We start from the raw sequence: 17,648 nt of genomic DNA, 5'->3' as shown, positions 1-17,648 counted from the left end.
AAATTAATAAAGAATTTAGTAAACTAATATTGTCATTATTTAGCTGGTGTTTGATACATAAATTAATATGAAATTTTGATGGAAGGTTTTGATTTAAATCGATCACTAAAACTGGATGTTTATATTCTTATCCAGTCTGGGGCTTGCTGATACCAAAACAGTTAAATGTTTTTATAACAATAAGGAATAATTTCTTTATTGCATTTAATATTTTTCATGACGCTAAGTGTATCGTTTGCTTGAAAATACTTCAAATATTGTCAGAAAAATTGCCAAGATAAATTTACTGATTGTTTTTCAAGTAAGTCTCTGTGTGGCTAGAATAAATAAATTTCAAGAAATGTTCTTTAATATCTACGTTTGAAAATTATATGATGTCTGGTTTACATTTTGACAAGTACAGCTAACACTTACATATATTATTTATACTTTTTAGGTTCGAGAGACACCATTATCTGCTGCTTTTGTTTCCATTCTCCAGAGTTTATTTCAAATAAATGCAAGTATGTCACAAAGGTATGAATACACACACACACACACACACACACACACACACACACACACACACACGCCCTTCCATACAGTTTTTGTCTACCAAAACACTCACAAGGCATTGGTTGGCCCAGGGCTATAGTAGAAGATACTTGCTCTAGGAGCAGTACAGTGGGACAGAACCCCAAACTACATGGTTGCAAAGAGAGCTTGTTAACCACACAGCCATGCCTGATAAACATTTTTAACGAAAAGTATCTGCAGATTTTTCTTATCTCTTATTTCCTTTCTATTTTTTCTAGTGAAAACATTTGGAATATGTTGGAAAGAGAAGTACGTTTTATATCTTCTGAGGGTTCTAGCTCCAGCAGTTTCTGTTCGAGTCGTCGTTCCAGTTCAATTTCCGTAGTAACAACTGCTTCATCATTGATATCTGCGATGACAACACATTCAGAGGAAAAAGGTGTACAAACTGAAGCAAGCGACAACTCCACGAATCAGGCGGGAGACAACCAAATCAGTGGAAACACCGAACAGAAATCTCCACTGATTACAGATCCAAATAAATCTCCATCTCAAACCCCTTTACCATCGACTCTGACAAAAGGGAGTAAAGACAGACCAGTCATGCCACCACCACCGCCGCCGCCACCACCACCACTACCACCGTCATTGAGATTGACAACTTCGGTAATACCCCCGCCCCCACCTCTGCCTACCATGAAAGTTGTCGGTTCACAACAAGCACCGCCACCACCACCACTACCACCATCATCATCATCAGTACCACCACCACCACCACTACCACCATCATCATCAGTACCACCACCGCCACCACCACTACCACCATCATCATCAGTACCACCACCACCACCGCCGCCACCACTACCACCATCATTGTCTGCAGCAGCAGCACCACCACCTCCGCCACCAATGAGAGGAATGGGTTCACAAGCAATACCCCATCCCCCACCCCCACCACTACCACCTACATCGCCACCACCACCGCCTCCACCACCAGGTTTGAAAATAGGAAATGCAAATACGCAAAACGCTTTTGTCAGGCCAGATATCAAGATTTCAATAGCTGCTGCTGCAATGTCACCACCACCACCACCACTGGCACCCGGGGTCTTTAACCCTGGACAAGCTATCCTTCATTCTCCACAGCAAATTTTCCCTGAAATAGCAATTCCTGAGCCAGAGTGTAAAGTGCGACCATTTTCTTGGAATAAAGTTATACCAACAAATATTTCAGGTAAACATTTTATTTTAAAACTGAAATGTATTCTGTAAAACATTTAATAGATAATAAATAATCATCTTTCTTTTCCTGCACGGACGTTTAAAAGAGCGGAGGTGCTTTTTCTCTCTCTCTTCTATCTTTTCTCTTTTCAAAAAAAAAAAAATGTTTCTCCCAGCATTCACTATTTTCCTCTTGTTCTGGTCTAATGACTCTCCATGTTTATTTTCGTTCAGTTTCCTTGTATGTCTCCACTGTCAATTCTTTCTTTCCAACTTTGACCCTCCATAAATCCTAATAATTTCAGTATTATTATATCATAGCTAAGGCCATACTTGAGTACTGCTTTTAGAGCAAAAGTATACAATAACAAGAAAATCTGAGATCCCTAGATCAGACAGAGTAAGATGAGTTGTGAAGAGAACAGGAAAAACAATATAATGAAAGAAACAAATGTACAAGGAGAACAATCTAGAAAATGATTAATAACAGTGAGATATTCATATATAAAGAATATCTTGTGACTCTGTAGCAAAAATATAACCTATTCATGTAAGGTAATGCTAATAGGAAAGATGGTAACCCTTTCAGACTGAGAAAAATAGAGAGAGAGGGAGGGAGAGAGATAAAAGGAAAATGTGTGAGAGAGAGAGAATGAGAACTGGTGTGTTGTCATTTCTTTCAGCTCTGATAAATCTTCTTTATTCTTTACAGATTTCAGTGTATGGAATGATGTTTTAAAACTGAATGACCCTGTGAACATGAAATACCAGTACTTACAGGAGTTATTTGCTCAAAAGGAAGGCTCCCAGTCTCAACAAAAGGAGAAAAGTCCTATTCGCAGTAGCGTCACAACAGAGGTAAACATTATATTATAGATTTACATTTGTGTATGTTTTTTTTTTTAATCCTAGAACAAGGTTGGAATTTTCCTAAATGTAAACATTTACTGAAAAGCAATCTGTATACCTTACTTAACAGGTGTGGCTGTGTGGTAAGAAGCTTGCTTCCCAACCACATGGTTCTGAGTTCAGTCCCATTGCGTGGCATCTTGGGCAAGTGTCTTCTACTATAGTCTTGGGCTGACCAAAGCTTTGTGAGTGGATTTGGTAGATGGAAACTGAAAGAAGACCATCGTATATATATATATATATATATCTATCTATCTATAAAAATATGTGACACTTATTCGGTAGCCATGATAAAACTCCGAGTTTCGGATGCTGGGGTGAGAACCCACACCAACATCTCTTCAGTTATCCGGCCATTGAAGAGATGTTGGCGTGGGTTCCTACCCCAGCATCCAAAACTCGGAGTTTTATCATGGCTACCGAATAAGTGTCACATATTTTTACAGATAAATTCCTTTATTTACATAATATCGAGGTTTCTTTCTTTCTTTTGTTGTCCTTTCTATCAATATATATATATATATATATATATATACATATATATATATATATATATATATATATATATATGTATGTATGTATGTATGTATGCATATGTTTGTGTGTCTGTGTCTGTCCCCCTACCATCGCATACAACCAATGTTGGTGTGTTTACGTCCTCGTAACTTAGCAATTCGGCAAAAGATCTGATAGAATAGGTACTAAGCTTATAAAGAATAAGTCCTGGAGTCAAATTGTTCAACTAAAGGTGGTGCTCCAGCATGGCCTCAGTCAAATGACTGAAATAAGTTAAAGACTAAAAGAATACTGACAGAAAACCCCCCAAAAAACAGTTGTATTTGTCTTAAGAAGGCATCATGCATAGTGCTAAAAAACACAGAAGGATCAATGAATTCTTGGAATAGGAGGACTGAAAATTCTTGATAGCCATTAAATATTCTCATTACGATTAACAATCAGTTTATTTTTTTAAATGTTCTCCATCTACTATTTTCTGTTTGGAGGCGCAATGGCCCAGTGGTTAGGGCAGCGGACTTGCGGTCGTAGGATCGCAGTTTCGATTCCCAGACCAGGCGTTGTGAGTGTTTATTGAGCGAAAACACCTAAAGCTCCACGGGGCTCTGACAGGGGATGGTGGCGAACCCTGCTGTACTCTTTCACCACAACTTTCTCTCACTCTTTCTTCCTGTTTCTGTTGTGCCTGTAATTCAAAGGACCAGCCTTGTCACACTGTGTCACGCTGAATATCCCCCGAGAACTATGTTAAGGGTACATGTGTCTGTGGAGTGCTCAGCCACTTGCACGTTAATTTCACGAGCAGGCTGTTCCGTTGATCGGATCAACTGGAACCCTCATCGTCATAACCGACGGAGTGCCAACTATTTTCTGTATATTTTAGATGCTTTTAAAAATATATTATTTTGCTGTGACTATTTCTTACCCTTTTAATTTTTCCATCAACAATTACTGAAAAATCTTAATATGATTTCCAAATGTCTCTTCTTGTTTTCAATATTTATAATTATGAAGGTGGTGAGCTGGCAGAAATGTTAGCACGCCAGGCGAAATTCTTAGTGACATTTCATCTGTCTTTACATTCTGAGTTCAAATTCTGCTGAGGTTGACTTTGCCTTTCATCCTTTTGGGATTGATAAAATAAGTGCCAGTTGCATACTGGGCTTGATCTAATTGATTGGCCCCCTCCCACAAAATTTCAGGTCTTGAGCCTAGAGTAGAAAAGAATATTTATAATTATGCTTGGATTTTGCTGTGTTTATACGAGTTGAGTCCAAGTCTCACCCAGAGAGACCTCAAGAGATTACAAGTTATAAGTTGAAGTGGGCAGAATGACTGGTTATCTACCGTCCTGGTCATAATGCCCATTTAAACTTATCACTTGCTGTCTCTTGATATCTCTGGATGAGGCTTGGACTCAACTCAAACATACACAAAGCAAAATCTCAAACATCATCATAATAATTGAAAATAAGAAAAGACATTTGAAAATTATATTGAAAATTTTTCAGAAAATGTAGACAGAAGCATCAAAAGTGTAAGAGATGGTCACATCAAAGTAATAAAACACTTAGAACATCCAGAAAATGGTAAATGAAAACCATAAAAAAAAAAACCCTACATCTTCCTACATATCTACCTACATATTTTGAGAAGTCCACTGTGTGGCATTATTATTCTGTAGTAATGCCCCTTATATAAATATAAACGTATCAAAGCCAGACTAGCTTTTACCACGTTCATTTTTTTGTCATTCATTATATTGTTTTGATTTAATGTTTTTACAGATAACCCTAATTGATCCCAAAAAGAGTATGAACTTGAATATTTTCCTGAAACAATTTCGTCGCAGCAACAAGGAAATTGTGGATCTAATTAGGAAAGCTGACACTAGGACCTTTGGTGTGGAGAAGTTGAAAGGTCTAATTAAGTTGCTCCCACAACCGGATGAGGTGAGGATTTACTATAACTAGAGTGGCTATGGGGGAAATATTACCTTGCTTGGAAACAGGTAAGGATAGGTGACAGGAAGAGCACCTGCTTCAGTAAACTTTGTTTGATCCATGTGAGTATGGGAAAGTAGATATTAAAATGATGATGATGAGGAGGAGGATGACCTACTCAATTTTTTTGCCATGATTATAGTGGTGTTCATATATTCATATTTACAACAGTCTGACCTTTGGATCATTCTTCTTATTGTTGACAATTTCTTTTATTTATTTTTATATGATGTGCTACCATATTCAACCTATTATTGATGTGCTACCATATTCATATATTCATATACCATATTCATTATATGATGTGCTACCATATTCAACCTATTATTTATAATTATAAATATTTAGCCTTTAGGCTGTTTCTCTACATAACACAGCTTCAGCCTGACTTAATCTTTGTTTGCTAGTGTGTAACATTAGATTTGAAAATGAATTATGATCAGAGTCCATTGTGATATGTCACAACATTTCCAGTAAAGAAAATTGCCCTCTTTGGCAAGTCTGTGGCACTCTTCTCATGCATTCAAAATACATATTCCTGACTTGTCCAAAAACCCAACAGAAAGCTAAGAGATCTATAAGTACACACCATACTCTAGAATCATTAGTCCAATGTTATCATACTTTATAATAAAAAAATTCTTTCTTTATTAAATTCTTTATTTAATCTTCAGATATTGCAAATATAATTCAACTAAAACGTTTTCTGTATTACATTTTGGTTTGATTAATTCTAATTTAATGGATTTTTGTCTCTTCCAGATTGATTTGATTTCAAATTTTGATGGTAATGTTGACAAACTTGGAAATGCTGAGAAATTCTTCCAACTTTTGATACAGCTTCCTGATTTTCGGTGCCGCCTTGAATCTATGCTCTTGGTTGGTGATTTCAGTTCTCAATTAGCTTTGATACGTCCAAACATTCAGCTGCTTCTTCAGATTTGTACAAAACTTACAAATAATGTTGCATTGAAGAAATTTCTTCGTTACGTCCTTCAGGCTGGGAATTTTCTTAACAAGGTATTGTTGTTGTTGATGTTTGATTTTGATTTTCCATTAATTCAAAGTATTGTTATGCTGGCAACTAGGAACATAATATGTTGACACTTGAGATGCTAGAAATAACAGTGAAATCTCTAACCTATTTTAGACTGTGTACACAAAGTAGAAATCTCTGTCAAAATTTCATTACAACATGGATTAAATTAACATCACAACTCTGTTGTTTTATGTTTAATCCTACAGGTGAGGTTCAGGGTTGTATGTATGTGTGTCGTCTAATTCAAAAAGTCAAATACACATGCATGCGCTCTCTCTCTCTCTGACACACACATAGAGATTTGTTTTGTCATTTTACATTAATTTTCCATGTTAACATAGGTTAGACATAAACATATTAAGGCATTGTTTTACAGCTGGGTACCATTCCTGTCACTAACATTAGCCTAAATACCAGTCAAGTACTGGATACTTGATGCTATTGATTTTCCCCTCCCCTTAAAATTGCTGGTCTTGTACCTTAATCAGAAATTAGTCTTATAACTGCAACTAAAGGGTTTGTTTGGTTTTGGTTTTCACAGGGGACAACTTCCGGTAATGCAGTTGGTTTCCGTATTAGTTCATTGAACAAATTGATTATGACACGATCTAATGTGGCTCGCATTTCTCTGCTGCATTATATCGTTGAAGAATGTGAAAAGGAGGACAAAACTACTTTGAGATTTGTTGATGATCTCTTAGAACCATTACAAAAGTCTACTAGGTAAGTAAGCAAAAACTAATGTTAATCAACCCACAAAATAATAATAGTAAATTGTGATTGACAAACTAATTTTTGCTATGCTTAGTCTATGTTGCCATTACCAGCACCAACTTGAGTTAGATCAGTTTTTTTCCAGGTTTGTTTGATTTTCATCTTCTGCCCATCTCAATCCTCCATAGCATAAAAGTTCCATTTGGTGATATCCAATATGATTAATAATCAATATGTGTTTTCACAGTGCAACAAATGTGATTTTTGCTCATGTCAAAATGTTTAATGTACTATTCTATATTTTGAAGATGGCACGGTGTGATTTGGGGAAAAATTCAGCTGCTGTATCTAACAGGTTGAGTGACAATGAAGAGGCTCCTAGGGAGCCTTTAGTGTTGCAGCTAATCAAATCTATGATTGTCTCCTACTTCACACAATTTCCAAAGTACTGTGATATTAAATATCGCAGAGTAAGAACGAAATTAAAGGGCAGTCAGTCACAGATGTCTAACAGCCCCTTGTATGGTATTTGTTCCATCTAAATTGCAAATAGACTCCCTTATCTCTCGTCATCATAAATATAGTGAACCAGTGACTCAACCATAAAAACTCTGTTAATGGTTATGAAATTCAAAATGATATTAAAAAAGAAATTATTTTAATGAAACTACCATTCTTATTCTTGCTATGAAGAAGACAATTTTGATTCAGTAAAGTATTTCATTTTGTTTTAGATTCAATTTAGAAAATATCAAGTCAGAATTTAAACAGTTAAAGAATAATGTGATATGTGTCCGAAATCAGCTCAACAAAGCTGAAACTGAAATATCACAGCAGTTTGAAGACTTTATGGAGGTGAGTGGAAAAGGTCAAACAAGTTAAGATTAAGGAATTCCTGGTATTATCTGTGTGTTGAAATCATTGCAACATCTTGCATTATTCAATATGGAGATGATTTTTCAGAAGGTACCATGTGTTGCTTGATGGTTAACAAGGTTATGCATTGATAAATGATTCATAAGATTTGTAAGATAGCAGCTTAAAGTATAAAAATAATCATGTTATTTATCCACTTGCAGCTTCCTCGAACATAATACATACAACATAAAAAATAACCAGAGAACTGAAAAATGTAGCCAGAATGATCATTGGTTACACAAAATCTTTATAACAGTTTAGGTCAGTAGACAACTAAATGTTCTGTAGGGTAATATTTATATTCTCATTCATTCCCTTAATCATCTTATCCATATAAATAAACACATGAGTATTATTATATAAATATTTGTTTGGAATTTGAGAAAGAGAATATAAAGATATGAGTAAGCTAGACGCTATTGTTCAGTTAATTGAAGGCTCACGTTACAGATAGATATCAGATAATCGAAATTTTGGGAAAAGTAAGTTGATACAGATGAGATTGGCTCTGGTCTTTAAAGCCAACTACAGAAAGTATCTGACATGCTTCAGTCTTATTAGACATCTTCAGTGAATCTTATTCTGTCAATTGACAAAACTTACAAATGATCAGTGTGTGTGTATACATCACCATCATCAACTGCTGGCATGTGTTGGACAGTTTCACAGGTGGTGGCAGGTCAGAGGAGTGCACCAGGCTCCACTGTTTGTTTTGGCATGGTTTTTATGGCTGGATGTGCTTTCTAACACCAACCACTTTACAGTTTAGACTGGGTGCTTTTTATGCGGCACCAGCATGGCACAAACACACACGTATGTATGTATGTATGTATGTATGTATGTATGTATGTATGTATGTATGTATCTATCTATCTATCTATCTATCTATATATATATAAAGTGAGTGAGAGAGAGAGAGAGGGGTGGGGAGGAAATATAGTGACGCTGATTATGAATATCAAGATTCACCAAAAGTATATTATGAGATCAGAGTTATCTCCCTTATATGTTTCACATTTGAGACCGCATACATAATACATAGATACAAACTTCATACATAATAGCCATTGCATTGTACACACGATGTTTGTCAAGCATCATAATCAGTGGAATTAAGGACACTGACTGTTGGCCATCTACAAGGTTGTAGTAGAAGTTTAACATTGATTAGGCATGACATTCCACTAACTAACCTAGACCCGTGTTGATTATTTACACTTAAAGCTAGCGAACAGAGATATGCTTTTATATATATATATATATATATATATATATATAGCTGCTATTTTGTTAAACTGTCGTATGTCTAAATTTGGCCAAATGCGTTTTTTTTTTCACTTGTTTGTTTGCAATAGCCGGTTATTTTGGTCAAACTATCGTATCTCCAGCTGATTCAGATGCCAATTTGTCAAAAATTGTCAAAGTGTAGTACAACGGTTTTGCAATGGAATAATGAAACTATTTTTTTTGTTTTCTGAAGAAGGAACGTTTTGCATAATAGCAACAATATATATATATATATATATATATATATATATATATATCAAGGAGGCCACTAGGTGGACTGCTAATGTGCTAGAAGAAGATCACATGTCATGTGTCTACTAAGACCGAATAATTCTCAAAGGGAATTTAGCGAGTTAACAAAAACGTAAACGGGCAAGACTAGTGAAAATTACATACACTAGTCTTGCCCGTTTATGTTTTTGTTACTTCTCTAAATTCCCTTTGAGAATTATTCGGTCTTAGTAGACACATGACAAGTGATCTTCTTCTAGCACATTAACAGTCCACCTAGTGGCCTCCTTGATATATATTTTTATATATACATAAACAATAATCCTTTGAGATCTCAGATATTTTTTCTGAATCTCCCTGATTCTTTTAATGTGCTTGTTCCCTGGTATTAAATTGATATTAATTAATATCCAATTTTTACCCTATTGTTTAATTTAATTATATATATATATATATATATATATGTGTGTGTGTGTGTGTGTGTGTGTGTGTGTGTGTGTGTGTGTGTGTGTATGTATTGGTAATCTGAAATTTATGAAAAATGTTTCATTAACCCATGCCCTCTTAATATATTAATTAGTTAGGTGTAATAATGTTATATTTCTGTCTTTTCTTTCTGTTTGGCAGGATGCTGAATGTGACTTAGAAGAAGTGGAAAAATCTATTGAACGTCTGGATAAGTGTTCGCGGTATGTTGCAAGACACTTCTGTGAAAATGAGAGAACATTTAATTTGGCAGAATTTCTTGAGGTGTTTCGAGAATTTTGTGTCAAAGTCAAAAACTGTCAACAGGTATCTATAAATACATTTCTTTTTTTATTTCTCGGGCGATTGTACTTATGAGAGTTTCTGATAGCTTCTCATAAAAATACGTAGAAGTACTGCAACCTTGTTGCACCTATCAGAAAATCAGTCCAAGAATGTACTTTAATATTTTGCTGTAGGTGTGTAGTGCTTTGTTTATTTTCAGCAATGCGCTTGTAGGTGTGGCCGTGACTCTGCTGAAAGAAGGTTTCTTCGCAACCACATGGTTTCAGGTTCAGTCTCAGTGTGTGGCACTGTGGGTAAATGTTTTCTACCAGTGTCCCAGTGTGACCAAAGCTTTGTGAGTTGACTTTGGTAGATGGAAACCGAAAGAAGCACATTGTGTGTGTGTGTGTGTGTGTTTGTATGTATGTACACACACACGCGCAAGTATTACACGCACACAAAACACAAAGGTGAGCCCATAAGTGCAAAACAAGGTGGAGAAAATAGTACTCGAATACCAAAGGAGAGTTGTAGTAAATACTGAATCAAAAATTAAAATCACGATTTTAATTCAGTATTTACTACAACTGTCCGACGAATGGGAACGTAAAACTCTGAGTAACAGTCCTGTGATAATGTTGCAGCTTTAATAAAAAGAATATATTTAGTCCGAGTTTAAGTTTTGAGTTCAAATTCACTCGAGGTTGACTTCATTTTTCATCCTATCGGAGTCGACAAAATAAGCACCAGTTGAATACACACACACACACACACACACATTAATTTGAAGTGTACAGTATTATATATCCATTGCAACCGATCTTACCAATCGGTTTTGTGTTAGTCAGTCTTGTGGCGTTCATCTGTCTTGAAGGTATAGGAGGATTTGAGATCAGTCTTTCTCGCAAGCTAACAAAATATTGCATTCAAATTTTGGCACAAGGCCAGCAATTTCAGGGGACAGGGTAAGTCGATTATATCGACCCCAGTGCTCAGCTGGTGCTTATTTTTATCGACCCCAAAAGGATGAAAGATAAAGTCAACTGCGGTGGAATTTGAACTCAGAACGCAAAGCCGGACTAAATGCTAGATCTGCCAGATTGCCGCCTTAAGCTAATGAAATATTGACCATTACTTGAACATAGCATGTATAAATGATATTAACGTAACTCTTTGGTTAGATGACATTTTTCTGTTCATTTACTTGACCAGAGAATTAAGAAAATTGGATATAATATTAGATAAATTTCTTTAAAGTCATCCAAATATTTTCTAATGTTAGACAAACGTAGGAGTGACTGTGTGGTAAGTAGCTTGCTTACGAACCACATGGTTCCGGGTTCAGTCCCACTGCGTGGCACCTTGGGCAAGTGTCTTCTACTATAGCCTCGGGCCGACCAAAGCCTTGTGAGTGGATTTGGTACACGGAAACTGAAAGAAGCCCGTCGTATATGTATATATATATATATATATATATATATATATAATGTATGTGTGTGTGTGTGTATATGTTTGTGTGTCTGTGTTTGTCCCCCCCCCCCCCAACATCGCTTGACAACCGATGCTGGTGTGTTTACGTCCCCGTAACTTAGTGGTTCGGCTTTAGAAACCGATAGAATAAGTCCTGGGGTCGATTTGCTCGACTAAAAGCGGTGCTCCAGCATGGCCACAGTCAAATGACTGAAACAAGTAAATGAGTAAAAGAGTGAAACCTTTGGAGTATTTCTTGATAAGAAATATTTCTGAGGTTTCTAAAATAAATCGAATACTTAATGATGAAGCTTTTTTTTTCTTCTTTTTATAGGAGAATGTCAACAGATTGGAACAAGCCAAAAAGATGGAGCAAAGACTTCAAAATCAATCACAGTTGGCTGAGAGGAGAAAAGGTAGTGTATCTACAATGATATAGAATGTATAACAGACGCAGGTGTACAGGGTGTAGATATGTTACTGGGCATGGCTGGTGTGCTAAAATAACCTTAATTATTTTCAGCACGTAGAGAGCCAGAAAAAATGCTAATAGCTAATGATTTTGTCAGCTTAATGAGAGAAATGTAAGATTTTGTGGGACTTTCCTATTCAGACAAGAAATTAGAAAATAATAAACCAGACATAACCATTATAGATAAGGAAAAGAGAAGCTGCTTACTCATCGATTCATCATGCCCATTTGATTCCAGGATCGTAAAGAAAGAAGAAAAAATAACCTTAAAATTTGAAATAGGAAGAATTTGGAGCATGCGAACAGTAAAGGCTATGCCTATAATAATTGGTGCGTTGGGAACGGTAAGCCAAGATATAGATAAATGGCTGGGAAAGATTGAAATAGAATGTCCGTTAGATCTCCTACAGAAAGTTAGTCTGTTAGGGGCAGCAAGGATTATCAAGAGGGTTCTAAGCATTTGAAAGACTGCTGAAATTTTCAGGGAGGGAACTAGTCGAATATATCAAACTCAGTGTTTCACTGGTACCTAATTTATCGACCCCGAGAGGAGGAAAGGCAAAGTGGATCTCGGCGGAATTTGAACTCAGAACGTGTAGACGGACGAAATGCCGCTAAGTGTTTTGCCCGGCGTTTTCACGATTCTGCCAGCTCGCCGCCTTTAACAACAACAACAACAACAACAACTTGCTTCTGATCTTGGTACAAGGTCACAATTTTGAAGGAATGGAATTAGTTGATACCATGGACCTTGCTTGCTACTTCACTTTATCGACCACAAAAGCATTTCTCCGATTCCCCAGTGATTCAGCCATCTCGACGGATGAAGGGAAATTCGAAAGGTGCCAAACAAAAACAACGGAAGTTAGTAGAGAATCCGATAAGTAGTGACAAGCAAGACGAAAAGAACAATACAAAAGAAATCGACGAGTAGACTTGATAACAAAGTTTCGAAAAAGACCAAATGACTTTTTGATGCCCGTTACTGATACAATGTGAAGAGCATTCATTCAGGGAAAGGAACATCCAACTTCACAGAAAACCCAGAAAAACTGTCAGTCTCTATAGTACTAAGAAATTATTCTTTTTCTGGGCGAAATCAGCAGGCAGCAGAAGCCAGCAAAATAGAGAAATTTATGATATCATCAATATGTCACATAAGCATACAAAACATGCTCAACATAGGGGAAAGATAAACAGAGACATAGCTATCTGGTTAAGAAGTTCACTTCCTAACCAGGCGCTTTCGGATTCAGTTCCATGTATCACACTTTGGGTAAGTGTCTTCCTCAAGTTGACCAATATCTTGGGAGTGGATTTAGTAGATGAACTCTGAAAGGAACCTGTAGTGTGTGTGTGTGTGTGTGTGTGTTTGTGTGTGTGTGTGTGTGTGTGTGTGTTTGAATTTCTCCGAACATTACTCTGCTACAGTGGGTCAAGCTTGTGTACGATTCGTCTTCTGCCTTTCGAAGACGTGTGGAATAAGATATCCTTTAAATGACAAGCAGGTAATACTTTCCCAACATTTTACTGTTATTGAGAACTTAGTAATTTCACATTTCTTTGTTTTCTATTTTAGTCTTCCTTCCCAAACAAGAAGATCGTAAAATTGTGGATAATTTGGTCTGTGAAATCCGTCGTGGCAAGGTGTTACGTCGTCTGTCAATGAGAAATAAAGGCCAGCTGCATGCTTCGAAAAAAGGAATTTCAGTCTGACACTTCGGTATAAATATACAGTAAACTATTTAATGCTACTGCTGGACTACGCTTAAAATACTCAGTATAGCAATATCTAAGACCCAATTCGAAAGAAAAGCCTTAGATATTGTTAAGAATAAAAAGAACATCTTGAGAAATTGAATGGACATTTTCAAGAAGTTATTTTCTGCAATCAAATTCTTAACTGTTCTTTATATTTTGTAAAACTCGTTTTATATTTTATTGAGTGTTTTACTGATTGTTATATATTTTTTTCTATCTGATAAAACTATTCTGTTTCAGATACAGGTACGAAATCGATCTCCGGAACATTTGGTTCCAAAGCCTTTCCGTTTTACTGATTTTTCCGAACCAAGGAGGAGGGAATCACTTTGGTCATCACACTCTAAATCAAACAAATATTAAATATACTGAAATAAGTAAATAAAATGCAGATACCTGTACATTCGTATAAATTATACAAGTTTATTAATATTGTACTGTGCAAGGCACCAGTAATCTAGTCTGGCGACCACGGGTGTTTCCAGTTCCTGTAAGTAAATTAGTGCGGATTATTAGAGGTTCCGGATCACCAGTGTCCGGAAATTCGGTGTTGTACCTGTATAGATTATTTTATTTTAAAACTGATGTTCAGTATATATTTGATGCTGTTTTTATTACGGTATTTATTTGGCTGTGTCTCTTAACGTGCTGATTTCGAATTTCGTCTAGGTCGATTAAATATGCACGGTTGAATAACTGACTTCGATATTATCGACGATACGCCCATCCCCTGCTATTCCCGCTAAACACGGGTTCTCTTGCCTATGTTAAAAACGATGTTTAAATTTACCGCCATTAGACAAATACGGATTATCATTCTTAAAATAATATTAAGTATATTTTCAATATATGTTTACAGCTGAAGTTAATAACGTTATAAGCATATTAAAAAGAAATCGGCCGTATCTTATTTAAATGTTCTAATATAAAATACCACAAACAACCTCTATACGGTTGCCTAACCTGCTTACCAAATTTCCCACAAATCACATCTCTTTGCATCTTGTTATAATTCGATAATATCCTAGACATACTATATAAAAAAATAGATAAATAAACGAGACGAGTTATTCATGGCTGGAACGCCGCTTTGATCATAGCACGGCTTTGGTCAAGACTAGGCATTACCACCAACGTAATAAAATGCCATACAATATCCGAGTAAAGTAAAATTGAACAAGTGGTTACTTCTGATGAATTTACCGTCAAAGGGAAGAGAATCCCTTCTAGGTTACGTTAAGATGAAGGACATGCAGAGTAAAATTATTTTAACGTGAAAAGTTCCGTAAATAAGTAATCGTCTGGCATTTTAAACAACACTGATTATAGGGAGATGGTAGGGAAAATGCCGTTATTTAAAAAGTATTCTTAACTAATGCGTTGGATGCCTACACAATATCCCCTAAACAGATAGAATCCGCACCTTCTAAAGGTTATAAAAATCTATTAAGACTTATATACTTCTTTCTAATTATTTTAGCACAAGGTTAGCGACGTTGAAGGGAGGAGGCAGTCGATTATATCAGCTCTAGTGCTCAACTGGTGCTTATTTTATCGAACCCGATAAGATGAAAGGCAAAGTCGATCTCAGCGCATTTGAGCTCAGAACGTAAAACCGAAAGAAATGTTTCTAAGCATTTGTCCCCCGTGCTAACGGTTCTGTCAGCTCGCCATCTTAAAGTATAACGATTTCTATTGTTGAAGTTTATGAAAGATTTAAACTAACTACTTCCATGAGAAGTTGTTCTTGCACAACGAACGAATACCCCCCCCCCCCCCGTAGGAACTTAAGTATAATAAAATGGTTAGGATCAAAAAAGTGATAACTGTTACTGAAAACGTCAAGTACTTAGCAACCTTTTCCCTTCCAATCGTTTTAGAGTCTCTGTAAAAAAAATGTCATGGGCCTTACCTTACCATGCTGAATAATCTATAAGGAAATACAAAACATAGTCGATTGTTTTGTTGTTTTGCTCTTATACCCGAACTAGGGGATCAGAGACAAATTTGGCAAGATAAAACAAGATCGTTTCCGAGCACTGCATTTGTGGAGATGTCTTCTCAAAGTTCAAGAGGTTTCTGAAGTTCCTTTTCTTTCTTTTAGGAAAGGAGCCGGCAGATAGTGACAGGTCCCTCTTGGCTCTCTGGCTTAATGGGCCAATGCACCGACTGAATCTTTCCTACTCTTATAAGCCATGACTTGAACTTAAAGAAACACATAACGAACTTTCGCATATATATTTTTCTTCTTCTGACATGCGTCGGTCACGGTGATCGGCGTGTCACATAATCTCGATAATTATAGTGTTTAAGAGACATTTTCCCATCGTTATGTGTTTCAAAGATAAATATATTGGGCATCGTTGTTCCTCACACGAATACTGTAGTCTTTGGAGTCTACATCCTCTTCCGCCTTTAAAGCAAACACAGCGCTAAGAAGATTCGTTCTGAATTCTTAGTCTCTTGCTTAAATAAGCTTGGATAACAGCAAGTCAGTCACTAAACTAATCCTGTACTTAACTGGAATTTTATTTTATCGATCCTGGAAGAACGAAAAGTTGAATTCGGTGAGAGTCAAATCGGAATTTCAAGGTGTTACAGTTAACCATCGACAAAATATTTTGTCAGACGTTCAAACGTCAGACAACACGACACCTGTATATTTACAGTAACTCCAAATCACAAAATGTCCCTAGATCCCTTCTCATAAACTCCAAAGTCCATTGACATTCACGCTAGTAATTTCTGCATGCAACATATTACGTACATCACAAACTATTCACACACTAATCTCGTCAGCAAATTTGACTTTATGTGAATAGAGAATATCATTGTAGATAAAAACTGTAAGGAAGTGTAACTTAAAAAGGCTCATAAAATCACAACCCCTTCAAACATATTTGATTAAAGAATTTTAAAGAGAATACGAACAAAAATCGATATATTAAGGAGCGAAAAATACAAAAATTACTGTGGTAAAATAAACGAAGATTATAGTTAGAACAAATGAAAAAGTATTATAATTCATTATCAAACAATTATGTTAAAAGAAAGAAATGCGTGTAAAGAAATAACATATATTGAAAAATAATAAAAACGAAGAAAATGACTCTAAACATGAACTTATTTTGACTGTTACAAGTCGTTAATGTATCTGTTATATGAAAAATTAAATGATCCCCTAGAAATTACGAACTAAATAAACAAAAATTACGAAATACATGATAAAATGTTAGTTTAAATGTAGATTAACTTACCGAGAAGACATTTCTAGTACTTATAATATCTCAGGTACTTACAACGAAGAACAATGCGTGAACGTATTGAAAAAGAACGTAATGCTAAGATAATTAGAAATGTACTTGAAAATACGAAGATATTGCCTGAAATACCTGACAAAAGCGTACAACGATACTGAATCTTTAATAAGAAAAAACATCGTCCAAAATACCCACATCAAGTAAACAGTATTCTTACACTAAAGAAAAAACAACAAAAATAAATTAACATTATTTAACCAATAAAAGTATTCTTCCTCAACGTTGGTAAAAGTATCTCACCACAAACAAACTTTATCAAAATTCCTGTCCTCAAATCAAGTAATAATGACGTGTTTCTAATATAACAGATATAGCGCCTACCAAATTGATATTTGGCTTGGCAGTTTCTTGGAGTCTTCGCGTGAAAATTCCTTTTACTATGTCCAAGATTATAAGCTTAAATCATTTTGTAACTTTTATAATTAATTTATTAACGGACAATTTGGTCATACATTTCCATGTTATATGATTATATTCTTGTATGTGCGAACGAAAATAAATGTTCATATTTATTTTTAAAA

At 35.7% G+C, this 17,648-nt stretch overlaps 1 protein-coding gene across 2 annotated transcripts in view; it reads left to right on the top strand.

The window, feature by feature from the left end:
* Positions 1–17,648, top strand: part of LOC106876454 (inverted formin-2) — a 76,481-nt gene extending 58,833 nt beyond the window's left edge. For both annotated transcript variants that reach the window (XM_089355767.1, XM_089355766.1), the window contains 10 exons: positions 437–516; positions 795–1,750; positions 2,450–2,595; positions 4,950–5,114; positions 5,928–6,185; positions 6,746–6,927; positions 7,653–7,773; positions 9,982–10,146; positions 11,909–11,990; positions 13,626–17,648. In XM_089355767.1, the coding sequence (XP_089211893.1) occupies positions 437–516; positions 795–1,750; positions 2,450–2,595; positions 4,950–5,114; positions 5,928–6,185; positions 6,746–6,927; positions 7,653–7,773; positions 9,982–10,146; positions 11,909–11,990; positions 13,626–13,762 (2,292 nt within the window). In that variant the 3' untranslated portion in view covers positions 13,763–17,648. The remainder of the gene's footprint in view (positions 1–436; positions 517–794; positions 1,751–2,449; positions 2,596–4,949; positions 5,115–5,927; positions 6,186–6,745; positions 6,928–7,652; positions 7,774–9,981; positions 10,147–11,908; positions 11,991–13,625) is intronic.

Source organism: Octopus bimaculoides, chromosome 7 (genome assembly GCF_046866305.1).
Source record: "Octopus bimaculoides isolate indiv1 chromosome 7, ASM4686630v1, whole genome shotgun sequence".
Lineage (NCBI taxonomy): Eukaryota > Metazoa > Mollusca > Cephalopoda > Octopoda > Octopodidae > Octopus > Octopus bimaculoides.
The sequence above is the reverse complement of the archived record's forward strand: the minus strand, read 5'-3'. Positions and strand labels throughout refer to the sequence as shown.